The 16,507-nt window shown below is 40.5% G+C and overlaps 1 protein-coding gene across 2 annotated transcripts; it reads left to right on the top strand.

The window, feature by feature from the left end:
• The first annotated feature begins 3,400 nt into the window (after positions 1–3,400).
• POMP (proteasome maturation protein) lies at positions 3,401–16,125 on the top strand. Of its 2 annotated transcripts, none has more exons than XM_088460157.1 (6): positions 3,401–3,482; positions 5,317–5,417; positions 8,965–9,025; positions 10,817–10,918; positions 14,600–14,693; positions 16,008–16,125. In XM_088460157.1, exons 1-6 carry the CDS (start codon positions 3,441–3,443, stop codon positions 16,073–16,075), a joined length of 468 nt encoding a protein of 155 aa, XP_088316283.1. In that variant the 5' UTR covers positions 3,401–3,440; the 3' UTR covers positions 16,076–16,125. The 2 variants fall into 2 exon arrangements, with proteins under 2 accessions (XP_088316283.1, XP_088316282.1); XM_088460156.1 differs by having other exon boundaries at positions 3,428–3,509.
• The last annotated feature ends 382 nt before the right edge of the window (positions 16,126–16,507 follow it).

Here is a 16,507-nt window from a genome sequence, read left to right as displayed (position 1 = left end):
TCTCTTATGGCTCCAATAACATTGGAGGAAATACAACACACTGTCCAACACCTCAAAAGTGATAAAGCTCCAGGCCCAGATGGGTACAGCGGAGATTTTTATAAAATATTGTTGCCCCGCATAGGTGATTCACTAATACTAGTACTAAACTCCCTGCTCAAAGCTGACACCTTACCTCCACATTTTAACTCCGCTATCCTAAAAGTCCTTCCAAACCCTGAAAAAGATCTCTCTCCCAGGCTCTTACCGCCCGATCTCCCTTCTAAATTTGGATTATAAATTATTAACGAAAATCCTTGTGGACCGGGTTAAAGTTATCCTCCCACACATAATCCATACAGACCAAACCGGTTTTATATGGGGAAGGCACTCGGAAGTTAATATCTGAAGAGTAATCTCAGCTATATATGCATCCACCTTGAGCAAACATACACAAACGAATGCAACCCTATCCCTAGATGCCGAAAAGGAGTTCAACCTAATCGAATGGGATCATTTGTTCAAGACACTTTCCACCTTTGGATTCCCCGAGCCTCTCATAAAAACACTGAGAACTCTATATTACAAGCCCCAGACACAAATTATCTGTAATGGTTTTACATCCCCATCTATCTTCATTCAGAAAGGGACAAGGCAGGGGTGTCCTCTCTCTTCATTTGCGGTAGCATTGGAGCCATTGGCGATAGCCCTTCGGGCTTCACCTTCCTTTACAGGTATAAAAATTTCAAATGTCCTTCTGAAAGTATCCCTATTTGCAGACGACATGCTTCTCTTCGCCTCAAACCCTCTATCCTATATTCCAGAAATCCTAAAACTGATAAGATTCCTTTAGTAAAATTGCGGGATACCGTAATAATATTTCTAAATCCGAGTTATTATACCTCAACCAACCCAACGACACAAATCTTCTTTGCTCCCATCTATTCATATTCAAAATGGCTCCTAATAAACTCACTTACCTGGGAGTCCAGATCACAGCCAATCTCTCTAAACTTTATGAGGAAAATTTTTCTCCCATGATTTCCAGGGTACTGGGGATATTAAATAATTGGAGATTACTCCCTCTCTCACTCCTAGGCAGGGTAGCGATACTCAAAAGCATTATCTTTCCAAAAATCTTTTACCTCATGAGAATGCTACCGATTTCTCTGAAAAAAACAGGACATTTTAAACCTACGCTCGGCTATGAATAAGTTTATGTGGCGTGGGAGAAAACCAAGAATTGCTATGACTAAACTTATAACTCCCAGAGGTAAAGGGGGAATGGGAGTCCCAGATTTTGCTTCCTACTCTCTCTCTGTGCTATCTAGATATGCGATAGACTGGATCTTGGAAAAAAATACATTCACTGATACCCAGTTAGATGAGACTCTTTTTTACCCACTGTCCCCAGGAGCTTTACTCCACTCAAAACCCTCGCTAATTCCCTCTAACATTCTCCAAAATGTATTATTTTGTGACATTTATTATACATGGATCTCTCTAAACAAGAAACTTAAGCGAAACCCACTCTACTCCGCATATATCCCTCTATGGGGCAGCCCGGCCTTCCCTCCCTCCCTTTCCAATAATAATTTCTCACTCTGGAGAGAGAAGGGCCTAACAAACTCATCTCAAGTATTTGATCCGGGAGGACAAATATACCAATTTTCAGATATTAAAGAAAAACTCAACTTACCTCAGTCACACTTCTATATGTACCTACAGGTGAGACATTACCTTTCATCGGTACAATATATTAAATGCAGATATTCCACAAATCCCGACTTATTACAATCCACCATAAGCCTATGCGAAAAACTCACATATCGCATTCAATTTATCTACCTCCCTCTAGTCAACAGCTTCGCCAGTTCTGGTGAGAACAGAACATTCAAACAATGGCAGAGAGATCTCCCAAGTTTATTGTCTTCAGACCAATTGTTTGATCACTATGACTTGACGTTGAAAATCCTTAGCTCTTCGTACCTACACGAAGTACATTTGCGTACTATACAAAGAGCATATACTTCTCCTGCACAACGCTCCCATTTCACCCCACACCTTACAGGAGAATGCCCTAAATGTCAATGTATATCTGCATCTTTCTTTCACTGCTTCTGGACATGCCGGAAAATCAAACGTTTCTGGAATAAAGTTGTAGCCTATATTAATGAGTTATTATCCACACGGTTTTTACCTGACCCTCTGGCTTGTCTATGCGTAAACGTCTCTCAATGGAACACGACCTCCCCCATTAGCCCTCATATCCCTATTATTACTATGATAGTGACGATATCGAAAAAAATCATACTGACACATTGGATTTCCAGATCCTCTCCCTCTCTTGCTGAAGTTAAGGTAAAACTTCTCCAATTTATGTATTTTTATAGGAAATCCACACAACCACACATAGAAAGAGGGGTTGTGTGTATTTTTATAAAAAAAATGGGGTCTCTATATTGATAGATTGGAACAATCTACTCAAATCCAAATCTATATAATTTTTGAGACAACAGAATGGTTTCTTTACCGGCAAATATCATTAGCCCCCTTAACAACCTCAACAATCTCTAGAGCATTGTATATGTGATTATTCTTCATTGTATGGTCACAATTGTGGAATTTCTCAGGCCTTATGTCAAACAATTTTTGTTAATATAATCTCAATCCCCTATCTTCCCTTTGTGTTCTTCTCTACCCCTTCCTGTATTTGTGTATATGTTGCTTTACTACTCTGGGTATCTTAAACAATTACTTCAGAATATTGTTACGGTACTTCTTTAACATTTTTTCTTCTTTTTCTCCATAAGTTGGAGTAAAGGATGATACATGCCAACGGGGAATTCAAATACCATCTGTCTTAGCTTACACCCTATATCCCCTTGTTGCCCTATGCTCATTAGAAACAAACGCTTAATAACAATATGATATTATATTGTACAATATTTTTTTTGTTGTGGCTTTTAAGCAATATCTCAATCGGATATGCAGATCCCATAGTAATTGTAACTTATTTGTTTTTTCCCCTTTTTTGCTGTATGTCTTATATATTTGAAACACTCAAATAAAAAGATTTAAAAAAAAAAACTACATATAGGTTTCACAGAACAACTCACTCACTTATTCCTCAGCCATCACATGTGACCACTCAAGAAACCCGCGCCAGTGACTAACTGACCATACAGCTTCATAAATGAGCAAGAAAACCCAGCCAACAAAATGGAGGCAACCGTGGAAGCGACTATTTTCAGCAGACCCCGCCCACCTGTACGTCCTGACGTACTCGAGGCATGACTGAGATCTACGTCTTGCACATGCGCGGTGGCAGCCGGAAGTGAGTCGGTGGTATCTGCATTATTGCCGCTTGGTACCGGAGCCGTATATAGTACACAGCGCAGTGTTCCCGGCAGCAGCATGGTGAGCGCAGCCCGGTACCCCGCCACCGGGGGTCCCTCCAGATGGCAGGATGCAAGGAAGAGGAGACCGGGCTCTGGTCACCGGTATTTTCCTGCTGTGTCACTGGCCTGGTGTGTGGGTGCCCCGGGCTGGAGACACGGCCCCCTATGTGCTGTACACACCACTCAGTCATCCCTGCAGGCAGCCTATATAGCATATGATTATATCTATATATCATTGTACAGCAGGCAGCCTATATAGCATATGATTCTATCTGTATATCATTGTACAGCAGGCAGCCTATATAGCATATGATTATATCTGTATATCATTGTACAGCAGGCAGCCTATATGTATGATTATATCTGTATAAGATTGTATGGCAGACAGCAGCACCTAGGGCAGATAACAGGAGGGTTAGGTGTAGAACGAGGTGCTGTAAAGGACCTCTGTCACAACCACTTGACCCGTGGCAAAAGGGGGAGGAGAAAAGTTCAGAACAGGGGGCCAAAATTGTTTACTCGCCACGCTTTGGGCGTGATGGGTTGCTGCTAGATCCTATTTGGAGAAAGGACCTCTGTGATGTATCAACCATGTGACTGCTGAGGGAGGGCTGGACCGCTCCTGTGTTACCATCCACGTGGGCATAGAGAGGGAATAAACTTTTGTGGCGTGCCACCGTAGCGAGCTCGCGAAGGGGCACTTTTGGTCCCTCGTTAGCAGCCCCGCCCCTCACCCTTTGATGCTGGGTCACGTGGGTGTGATGTCACTGGTCCATTAGAGCTCTCCAGTCTAGACCTAACTGGGCACGGTGGCTTGCTTCGCTCGCCACAGGCTTATATTCCCCCTCTGTGCCCACGTGTATAGTAACACTGGTAGCTGACTGGCCCTGCTGTAGTGTTCACGTGTTTTGTGATGTCAGAGGTCCTTTCTCCAACTTGAATCTAGCAACAGGCATAACGGGAGTGACGATAGCACTCATGCCAGGCACTTTCACTTTCATTTTTAGACTGTCCCATTAGCTGCAGTAGGTAATCGTTATGTTTCACTGTGAGCTACTGATGGGCATCTATTGACGCCATAGAATTGTTGTGGTGTTGCTGCCATCGGAACATTGCTTTATGATGGCATGTATGCCAGTGCCTGTCAAACATTCAGGGGTCTATTTACTAAGCAGTGTTAGGAGACAAAGTGATAAGGTTTGAGCCAATCAGCTCCTAACTGCCATCTCACAGGCTGTGTTTGAAAAATGACAGTTGAGAGCTGATTGGCTGGCACCTTATCACTTTCTTATCACTTTTCACTCTCTCCTAACACTGCTTAGTAAATAGGCCCCTCAGTAGTTTCAGTATTGATAGTATACTAGCGTGCACTCATGATGGAAAGCACTAGCTTGTGCTTGTTCCAAGGATCTCTGATACGGACACACGATTTCTCCTTCCTCGTGTACACAACAGGAGTGATGCCAGCTGCCACTGCTACGAAGCAGGTGATGGTGGCATTCCTGGAATCATCAATGTGTTGCTAACCATAGGTTTCAATGGACATCCCTACTATACATTATTAGGAATTAGAAAATTCTACTGTAGCATTGAATATACTATTTAACTATTTATATGATACCTACTTGATCTATATTTCTCAATATAAAAGCTGCTTGTGTTTGAATTTTACAACTGGAGCCTCTGTACATCAAGAGCTGGAGATAACTAACATTACAGCATTTTGGGGACCGTAATGGGCGACTATATAAAGCCTCTTGTTTGTTAATCCCATCCAGTAGTTACTTAATAGCAGGAGAGCGGTTTTCCTTCTCCCCTATGCAGTCTGCCCAAAGGTTATTCTTCTCATCCAGCTATTAATAGAGACCCTACTGTAAATCATGTATGTAGTTTTGTTTGATGCATTGTACTGATACGTGGCTTGTTTGTTTTTCAGAATACTAAGGCACTTTCATCTCAGCTAAAGGACAGTATCCCAATAGCTGAACTCTCTACTCAGTATGGGGGGTATGGAATACAGGACACCATCCGTACAGGGTATGTGGTTATTTGTTAATATGTCACTATTTTTTTATTATTATTATTCAACTTTTAACATAAATATATTTGTAATGTTTAAATTAAATACAAAACTTTGGGTCTTTTTGACTGTTCAGTATGTCTAAAGGGCCAACATTTTACACAGAGCTGTACAATGACTAAAATGCATCCGATTCGCGAATAAGACGCAGAAGCAGACTACACTGATTAAACACTATGTGACGTGTATGTTCTGTGTGCGACTGCAGCTGTATCTGTATATGAATGCTACATTACAGTGTAAGCATCTGTTTTCCACCCCACGTTCCGTTGTGATGATTTTACAGACTCAGACGAGTAGAAAACAGCCACTGACACTGTAACGTATCACTACGGACACAGTGGCACACAGAACATGCACATGCCGCATATCATTTTAATCAGCAAAGTCTGTGTGTGCGTCTTATTCAGATGGCATTGCGAATAAGATGCATTTGTGGCAAAAAAGACTCATGAAAAGATGCTCGGCATGAGTAAACTCACGCGGGATTAGGCGCGACTAGAAGGGACTGGTTAACGCGACTGCAACGACAAAGACAGAGAACACATCTGTACCAACCGATCGTCTTTTGTCATTTTTCGTATACAGCCTGTAAAATGGCAGTTAGAAGCTGATTGGTTGGTACTTTGGGCAGGATGTACTAACCCTAAAATGGGATCTAACCTCCAAAAACTGGCAGTTTGCCACAGTCCTCATATGTATCAAGCACTGGAAGGCAGAACTTTTTGTTTTGAAGCTTGTGCCTGATAGGCAACTCCATCTATAGATGGCATTGCCTATAGAAGCATATGGGCTTTTTTTCGCAACAAGGAATTCCTCTGTGCCCCTTTACCCTCCTTGCGGCGCTCTCATGCACTGACCAACGCTTGCGTAATGGGACTCCCAGATCATAAACCCGGAAGTCCTCTCATTGTGACGGACAGCTCTTATCGGAAGAGCAGTCCACAGCAAAACTGTGTCAATATTCATGCATATGGCTCTGATAAACACTGCTATACATGCCATAGGGATGGGATTTATTGTATAGAATATGCAAGTCATGGTACATCGTGGTTTGTTTGTTTTTTTACTCTCTCCAAGATTTGATACATCTCCCCCTTAGATGGAACATAAAGTGGTTTAAAAGAACATTAACAGCAAGAGTTAGATACATGGAGCAAAGTAACATGGCAATTACCATATTTTATTTTCTTACATCATGTAATCAATATGGATTTGCCCATTTTTTTACTACTGATGAGCACATAATACTCTAATCAAATAATCATAAAGAATAATGTTTAAAAAAATTAAATAAAATACAAATCTAAAAACTCTAAAAGATAACATAGATATTCTCCCATTTTACTAAAATAAATCTAAATAATTAAATGACCTGTGAAGCCAACTGAATCCATCAGGGTTTAAAAGTCTGGAGTCCACTTGTCTTTTAATTAAAGTCTTTTAGTTGATTTTAAACTAAATGACACATTTCCTGTGAGAAGCTGCACATGTGCTTAGTCCATACAAGAATACATTAAGAAGACATGGAGTTGTATTCAATTTGAGGCGAAAAGTCCGGATCCGCAATACTTTTTCGCCGATGGCATCATTTTCGCCTGTTTTGAGTTTCCTTCGTATCCAATTTGGAAGACTTTTCGCCTAGGCGGAAAATCAATGCAATGTAATAGGTGAAAAAGTTTCGCCTATGAATAGCAGGCGGAAAAAAGTGCAGAATTGCGGTTTTGAGGTACAACATTGTGGGAACCCCGTGCAGCCTTAAGACAGTTCCCTAAAGGTAAACGGCATCAAAGTAAGTTGAAAAATATTCTGGGCACCCCAAAAAAGTTTAATTTTGGGGGTAAAAAAAATAAATAAATAGGGGAACAAAGTGCCAAACTATCTAAATTAATTCAGGTTTGGTCCCCATGTATGCGGCAGGTGTTTTCTTCATTGCGGGGACAATCGGCAGGTGCAATTTTGCAGATTTTTAAAAATAACTTTAGGGACTTAAAAAAATTGCTTACCCCCATTTTCATGTACCCCAAATTTGATAGGAATAGTTATTTCCCCCCCCCAAAAAATCTTAGTACTATTCTTTACCGCTTCTTCATAGCTGCAAAATTGTACCTTGCGCGGCTATTACAAAACCCGACTTCCTTCAGCAGGCAAAAATGGGGATACCCATAGTGATCCCCCATGTCTGGACATCTTTAGGGGGGTCCCAGGCATATTTCCTGAAAATTCCCGTTTTTTTTATAAATGGAGCGAAGGGTCATTTTAAAAAAACAGGGATCATTTTTCAATTACCTATAGCAGGTGAAAAAAAGTGCAGATTTGGGGTTTAGGGGTGCAGGCTTAAAAAAAATAGCCTGCACCTTTGGGAATGCCCCGTTAAAACGAATTGTGCACAAAAAAGAAAAAAAAAAAATCGGGACACCCCCCAAAATATATATATGGGGGGGGGGAGGGTGAAAAAAAAAACTAAAAACTACTTTTCTAAAATAGACAAATTAAATCCACAGGGGTTCCCTTATATGCGGCAGGTGTTTTCTTCATTGCATAGAGTAGCGGCAGGTGCATTTTTGCGGAATTTTAAAAAAATTAGTTTAGGGACTTAAAAATATGCTAGTACCCATTTTCAAGTACCCCAAATTTGATGAGACCACTTTTAAAAACGAAAAAAAAAACTAAGTGCTCTTCTGCATCACTTCTTCAAAGTTGAGGAAAAAAGCACCTGCCGCAGCTATTTAAAAACCCGACTTTCTTGTGCAGGCAAAAACTGGGCTACCCATAGTGATCCCCCAGGTCTGGACATCTGGGGGTCCTACAATTATTTCCCAAAAATTCCCGTATTTTTTCGCTGATCCAAGTTTCGCCTGTTACCGTTTTCGCCTACTTTGGAATTGAATACGGGGAATAGCGGGCACGCGCGTGATACTTTTCCACCTGGAAAACAGGCGAAGGAGACGAAGAGTCCAGACTTTTCACCTCAAATTGATTACAGGGCTTTGTCTCAAAGCAAATCTGAGTCCAGGTTATTAATAAAGCAGCAATTGGCAGAAGGATATAGGATGTTTTAAAGATTTTTAATATCACCTGGAGCTCTATGTCAAGTGTGTCATATCTAAATAGAAATAACATGCCACCAGTGGGCATTTGTCTAGGTCCTCCAACCAAAACTAATTGGCTACGATAGATGTTGTGTATAGCTAAAATGTAGTCTAAAATCGTGGTCACTCCCGGTGGCTTCCTCCTATGTTACTGCCCATCTCCTCTGTGAGTGTAGGTGAGCACCTCCAGGAAGCGAGCAGGTTACTGCACACAGCGTTTCTATATATAATATCAATATCTCTCTATTAAGCATAGGAAGGATGGGTAACTTTAGTTTGTGTTAAATATAATATATATTTTTTAAAATGACAAGTTCTTCTATAAAAAATGACAAACTATTAAAGTACATGCCTATTACATTACTTTATGTCACTCATGTAATCTCCCATTTATGAACTTTTCTAATTGCAGATTTACCAGTGCTCAAAGTGAGCTATTGCCAAGTCATCCTTTAGAACTGTTAGAGAAAAATGTAAGTACCTGAGAGCCTCTTGTGGATGTACATGAATACAGCACCCACCATCATTTGGGACTTGTAGATAGTTGTCACATTCTGTACTGATGAAGACAGCCTGCTTGTATGTTCTGTTTGGAGATGTTCATGAATTAAACACAGGATGTTAAGATCTCCATTTCAGATCACCTTCGCTAATCCCAACCATGTACAATAGCACCTATGCCAGTGCACACCTTGATATGAGAGTTGCTGCTTACCTATAAAATAATAGAATTCTAGGATGTGCTAGAGAATATTGCTCAGCTCCCCATGTCTCTGTCTAGTTCCTGTGTATTTTCAATGCAAGTAGAGATTTTATTTTCAGAGTCTGTTGTCACTTCCCCTTTCGTCCAACTATTAAACTGTAAGGAACCCAAGAACTGGTCTGAACATTTGACTGGATGTCAGAGAGCAATCTGTGTGTTACAATGTAGTATTGCAAGTTTTCTTTTTAAGTCACTGATGCACTGTTGTTGTTTATCAGTAGCTCCTGAAAAGTCACTAAGCAGTGACCACTTATTACTTTGATCTGCCACCTAGATCGTGTACTTAAAAATTGGGCTTGATTCAAAGTCGTGTGCAATCCCCATGTTCTCAGTTCAGCAATTGTTTTTATTTTTTTGCTACTGCGCGTGCACAAAAATGTATGAAAACTCATACGGCACATCCATTACACTGTCACAGTAGCAATTGGGACGCAAAGTTTGGGAAATGTATTGGAAATGTGCTGAGCGTTCCTGGGTGACTATGCAGACATATGGATATGTGCAGTCTTATGGGAGTGTTGCAGGCGTGTGAACTGGTTACGAACTCGGATGGGTAATCGCTCACATTGGGGGCCATAGTTCAAAGCACAATCTGCACCTAGAATGGGGTTGGTATAAGTTTCGATGGTGCTAATGATGGTTGCATTTAATGATGTACCGAGCGGGATTACCAAATCTATGTATCGAACAGTGAAAAGCGTGGAGAAATGGACCAGTGGAGAAGTTGCCCATAGCAACTAATCCGCTCCTATGATTTTTTAGACTGATCTTGATAAATGCTACTTCAACGCTGATTTTTTTGTTATGGGCAACTTCTCCACTGGTCCTCCTTCTCCAGGCTTTTCACTGCTTGTTACACAAACCCCTTAATCTAAAGACGCTCCTAGTAAGCGTCCCTGTCCTTGCACACTTGTGCACCTGGGGAAGGGCTGATATTAGCATAAAGTCGCAGGCACAACTACGGCGATCACATCAGCGTGCCAACTTTGAATCGGCCTCTTAAGGTGCCCACACACATACCGACTTTACATCCAATTTGGCCGATTTCGACGAATCGTGACGACAGATCATGTAAAAAATTGCCAGATCGTGAGTTTCTACTCTTGATCACGATGCCGATGCTCCTCCCCGCTCGTCGTACCTCGCATCTTCAGATCTTCCATGCTGTAGGGCAGATTAGCCAATCTGGGATACAATGCACTGGCTGCAAGATAGATCTTTAGTCAGATTGGACATTTTTAACGCCAAATTGTGACCACAACTGCCTGGGGAGAGTTCAGGGGAAATCGTGTACATCGGCTGATTGGGAGCAAGTCGGTATGTGTGTGGGCACCATTAGTGTCTTCTGAGCACTCCGTCCTCCAGCGGATTGTAGTAATGCAAATCTGCTATTAGAGCAAGTGATATTAGTGTCTGAATTACATTGGCAGTCCTATATAAACATGAAGAAACCTAATCATGTTGGTAACTATTTTATTTACTAATAAAGTTAATATTTTAGTTTCAGTCAAACAAAGAGAAAGTCAGTATGTCTACTCTAAGGAATATCCAAGGCTTGCACGCTCCTCTGAAACTACAAATGGAGTTCAAGGCTGCCAAGCTGGTGAGTTTTATATTGTAATAGTGTAACCTGTAGTGTAAGTGATTGGGGTGATGGAAGTCGCTGTGGAACTCGAGTGTTTCTTACAAACCACTAATTGGGCGACCTTTGTAAAGTTGTTGTTTTTTTTTTAATGTCAAATATTTTGCATGTAGCTAATGAAGGGCAAACAAAAAGTCTCTGAGCCCTTTATATATCTCACTATACAGGCTGTACATCTAATAATTCTACTACTTTATCCATTACCTAGTGATAGTCGGAGATGCTTAGAGAATATCTTAAATTATATTGGGGGCAGCTCAGAAACAATAAGGGGCCTCCACCATATTTGTACTTGGAAAACCCTTGTTTAATTTACAAGGAGCCTAAAGCTGTGTACACACCTATACAGTTGTCTGATAGATCATACGCACCCACAGTCATGTTTTATCTCAAGAAAATCAGTTGCATCTGCTAATCTGGTTTATGGAAGTCCTAAAATGTATGCAACGTAATTAATCCTTCTGTCCAATTCTTCTGCTGAAGCTCCTGCAGTCACAAACTTTTCAGCAGATGGTTTCAGGAGATGATGGCACAGATTGCATGGTAAATTGTAAGAGTGTGTACAGCTGAACCTGCATGTTCCTCTAGACTTTCAATCATAAAGCTGGGTTCACACCTGAACGATGGAACAAATTATGCGACTGTCATTCCAATTTCACTTACAACCATACGGTCTCAGAACACACAATTTTGGGCATGCACACTATGCCACCTTCTGGACGACGGCACGCTATATCGTGTCGGGTGATTGTATCCAATTGTTTCTACTGTTTACTATGGGCCAATGGTCTACATACAGTGTTTTCCGATCTGCGCATGCACAGAATCTGTACTGCACGTGTGCACATAGGTGTCTGATATGACGGTCGCAGTGCCCCCTAAGCCGCAGCAAGATTGACATGCTGCGGATGTTTGGGGTAGGGGGAGGTGACGGAGTTCATTTCATTAAAAAATGGAGTGTCTTGGCCCTGTTTTCAAGGCGTGCTGAGGCAAGGATCTGTATCTCACAACGCAGATTTCCTGGCCTCTTCAGCATGATTACACCGGACATCCTGAGTAACCTGAGGGCCTTTGTGCGGAATCGCACCTCAAGTATGATTTTAAAATTATCTACCAAGCTTAAGGCAATACAAATACAAAGTTTTCAGTATAATGCACTAAATATGTATAATTTGTCTGTTGCTATGTGTACATAACACTTTATAATAAGCATGCATTTGCTGTCCTAGTTAAGTGAATAATAATGTCAATATCCAGTTTAGTACTGTATTTGTTCCCCATAGTAAAACACTGCAGAATATTCTGGTCTGTGTGAATAAATGAAGAATAATAAGCATTTGCAGCCATACTTATCACAAAATGCTAATAGGAAAGTCCAAATGTGACTTTAAATGTTATATCCAAAAACGTTCCCCAGCCTTTCCATGTGCACAAACACTTACTGTGAAGTGCAGAAACCCTCTATAGTAATGCACAGGCGCTGCAGAACCCTTGTGGCGCCAAATAAGTAAAGGATGATGATGATGGTAATACTATTTTATCCCCTATCACATTGCTAATGTTGGTGTAGAAGCAGAGCAGTTTTAGCCTTTACGTAAAGCTTGAATCAATGTACTGACATTCTACACTTTGCGATCTGATACCCTGTGAATGAATCCAAACTTTACATAGAGCATTTGTTAATCGGGAGACTGCAAGTTTACATCTTGGATTGTGAACTGCTCCTGAGTATTAGAAGGCAAAGGAGCTATCTACTTAATGCAGGGATTCTGACTTCACTTCTTTGTATCTACCAAACACCAATCTCGCAGCTACTCTATGTACTGTAGGTGTACAGTGCAGGGGTTACACCTATCCTCAGTCTGCTGTGTCTGGGTTAGGTGCCGAGATGTGGTCTCCTGATACAAGGGGAGACAGACCATGTGACTATGTGCCGGTGTATATTGTAAACAATAGGTTTGCTCACTGAGGAATCCTTCTCAGTTGAGTTTCCTCCTTCATGTTTGCAATTGCAGCAACTAAATCTAGGTACACATCTGAGCGATTTTACTTACAATCCGCCACTGTTTTTATTTTTTTAGTCCCCACCTCCTAGGTGGCAGATTAACTATCTCCAATACCTGCCAACATATCTGTGACATACTATGTTTACTACTGAAGAAATGTCATACGACCGGATTCTCCTAGTTTGTTTGTTTTTTCCTCCAGTCTAAGAGGGGTATTCAATATGAAACGTTAACTTCACTGTCTTTTCTGCGTTAAGGTATGGTGCGCGCTCCCGCTTATCCCCGTATTCAATATAAAATTAACGAAAACGGGAAACTCCGAAGTTGGATTTGCGTAAAGTTACGAATTTTTCCTTAAAATAATTGTAAGACCCCCCCTAAAGTTGTAAAAACATGTATGGGTACCCCCGTTTTAGCCTTTAATTGAAAGTCTGAGATTTAAATAGCCGCAGCAGGTGTTTTTTTCCCGACATTGAATAAGTGATGCAGAAGAGCACTTAGGTTAATTTTTTCGTTTTTTTTAAGTGGTCCCATCAAATTTGGGGTACATGAAAATGGGTACTGGCATATTTTTAAGTCCCTAAAGTAAGTTTTAAAAAATTCTGCATTTGTGCACCTGCCGCTATAATTCTATTCTAGAAAACACCTGCCGCATACTTGCAGAATAGCCCTGAATCTATTTCCCTATTGTTAAACAATTTTTTCCCATTTTTTTTTTTTTACCCCAATTTTTTAATTAATTTTTTGGGGTGTCCCTAATTTTTTTTTTTTACTTTTTTTTTTTTTTTCAACAGTTCTTTTTTAAATGTCATTCCCAAGGGTGCAGGCTATTTTTTTTAAGCCTGCACCCCTAAACCCCAATTCTGCACTTTTTTTCGACACCTGAAAAGTTATCCCCGTTTTTTATCAAAGACTTTTCAAAACTGCGATAAGTCTTTGAAGTTGAATACGGTGTAAAAGTAAAACCTGCGATAATGACGTCATACCTCCGATATTAACGCAAAACCGATGTTATCGCACCCATATTGAATACCCCTGTAAATCTGATATTTGATTTATGCCCTGTGAGCCTTATTTTTATAGCTCTAGAAGTTTGTCCTACATACCAGAAACCACAGGGGCTTTTTTAACATAAATATTACAATTAATGTCTTTTTTTTTTTTTTCAACCGGTAGTAGTATCCGGTAACACTGTACTGACAATGATGTAAATGCTTTTCTCACATGTCCTATATGCAAATGTATCAAATTGTGATTTAAATGAAAATCTTTAATTTATTGTATCCTCTTTTATTTGAGAATAATGGCCATCCATAGATCATTTTACATAATGAGAATCCACTTTCATCTGTTTGTATATAGTCTCTTTAATATATTTAGATTAGCGGTCTTAATGGCATTCTAGTCTAAGGGGTCAACCCAATTTCCGCTAAAGGTGCAAGCTTTTGTTGCCATGGCTTTAAAACGCCGGCAATGGCACCTGATCTCGGCTGTTCCACTGAATTCCAGCCCCCCAAGCAGAAGTGATGCCGGCTGAGTGACAGCGAAAACTGGGTGCGTCTTATAGTCTGTCCCTGATGGAGAGCTCCCTGATTGTGACGGGTGTAAATCCCTATTTCTGCTTGTTCTCCCACAGGTTCAGCGTCTCCCTTTCCTTCCAAGCTCTAACATTGCCCTGGACACCTTGAGAGGGAGCGATGAGTGTATTGACTTTGAGGATGTTCTTAATGGTAAATATTCTACGTATTTCAGTGCCCATGCTACTAAGGTCGACAATTCTGTATCCAAGTTGCTTCTATACGTTCTGCTTTTATAGTCACGTAAGTTTTTGTCTGTGCATTGAAAACAATTGGACTTTATTGAAACAGCAAAGACAAAAGAGTACAGTGTAAAGCTGGCCACACATCTAAAGATTATCTGTCCAACCAGCCAACTAGTTGATTGGTTGGAATGAAAATCTGGTACGGTATGAAAGCAAATGACAATCAGCAATTTGCTCCCAAACGCCGGAAAATGGACCAAAACTGTTGTTTGAACAAATTGTTTAGATGAAACATTTAACAAACTTGTCTGACGACCATTTTCATCTGTTTTCTGGCATTTAGGAGCAAATTGTTGATCATCATTTACTCCCATACGTTACCAGATTTTCATTCCAACCAATCAACTAGTTGGATGTAAGTTGGTCTAGTGTGTGGCCAGCTTTATTATAAGCACAGTATATAATTATAGTATATGTATGTGTATGTATGATATATTTGTATGTTTAATATGCCGAACCATTATGACTGGTGGACACATTTTGCTTCTAGATGGAATAATATTCTTATTATTATTACCAGTTATTTATATAGCGCACACATATTCCGCAGCGCTTTTACAGAGAATATTTGGCCATTCACATCAGTCCCTACCCCAGTGGAGCTTACAATCTATATTCCCTATCACATGCACACACACATACACACTAGGGTTAATTTGCGTTGAGAGCCAATTAACCTACCAGTATATTTTTGGAGTGTGGGAGGAAACCGGAGTAACCGGAGGAAACCCACGCAAGCACAAGGAGAATATACAAACTCCACACAGGGCCGAGGTGGGAATATATTTAAAGGAGGCGGCAATGATTATTTCAAGGGTCAGAACATGCGTTTTTTTATGTCAAATGAAATGTTAAGAATAAAATGTGATTTATTGCAATGGTGCAAATTTCATGTAGTGTTTCTACTGCCTCAGTGGTGTCCTAGTCACTTCTTATTCTGCGTTCTCATGAATATTGATGCCAGACAAACTGGCTGCATCCACAAGGCGTGAACGTTTTCTAGGATGCCCTCCGTAAACTTCATGGAGTTATCCAACATATGATTAAATGGGACAATTGCTTGTTCAGTTTGTCTCAAAAAGGTTTCCAGTTTCTCTCTCTCTTTCCCTTGATGTGTAAATGGTGAAGGCTATCCTCTGGGTAAAGTGCTGTGTTTCAGGTCATGAAATAACCGGTTTAACAGACAACGGCCACTAACTGTGTGTTTCTGTTTGCGCTGCAGATCCTTCTCAGAGTGAGGTAATCGGAGAACCGCATATGATGATGGAATACAACCTGGGCTTATTGTAACTTATGCTTTCAGCTGCTTCTTAAATAAAATGTCTTCAGTTCTTTTGTAATTGCCTCAGGTCTCCATTGTCTATAGTCTTGCTTTACGCTGCACTATATATAAACTGTTACTTGTTTAGTGCAGCATATTCCGTTGCGCTTTAAAATTGGGAACGAACAGTAATAAAACAAGACTGGCTAATAACACACAGACATAGAGGTAAGAGGACCCTGCTTGCAATCTTACAATCTATAGGGAAATAGACATTGATACACAAGGATAGTTGCTACCTATTGTGTAAGGACCAGCCAGATTGCAGAGGTTCTTGGTGGACTGTATGACCCAGTCGCACACAGGATGTGAAATTGAAGAAAGAGAAATGTGTGCACTGTATAGTGGGATGTAATTTGGAAGAATAGCCTATGTGGGTCGTTGGAATTTGATAAGCTTGT

Source organism: Taudactylus pleione, unplaced genomic scaffold (genome assembly GCF_031769625.1).
Source record: "Taudactylus pleione unplaced genomic scaffold, aTauple2 ptg000043l, whole genome shotgun sequence".
Lineage (NCBI taxonomy): Eukaryota > Metazoa > Chordata > Amphibia > Anura > Myobatrachidae > Taudactylus > Taudactylus pleione.
This window is presented reverse-complemented; position numbering and strand designations above follow the sequence as displayed.

Coding starts and splice junctions, on each gene's coding strand:
- POMP (XM_088460156.1), top strand. CDS start 3,441: ATGGCAGGATGCAAGGAAGAGGAGACCGGGCTCTGGTCACCGGTATTT. Junction 3,510..5,316: donor CCTGCTGTGTCACTGGCCTG/GTGTGTGGGTGC, acceptor TTTGTTTTTCAG/AATACTAAGGCACTTTCATC. Junction 10,919..14,599: donor AGTTCAAGGCTGCCAAGCTG/GTGAGTTTTATA, acceptor GTTCTCCCACAG/GTTCAGCGTCTCCCTTTCCT.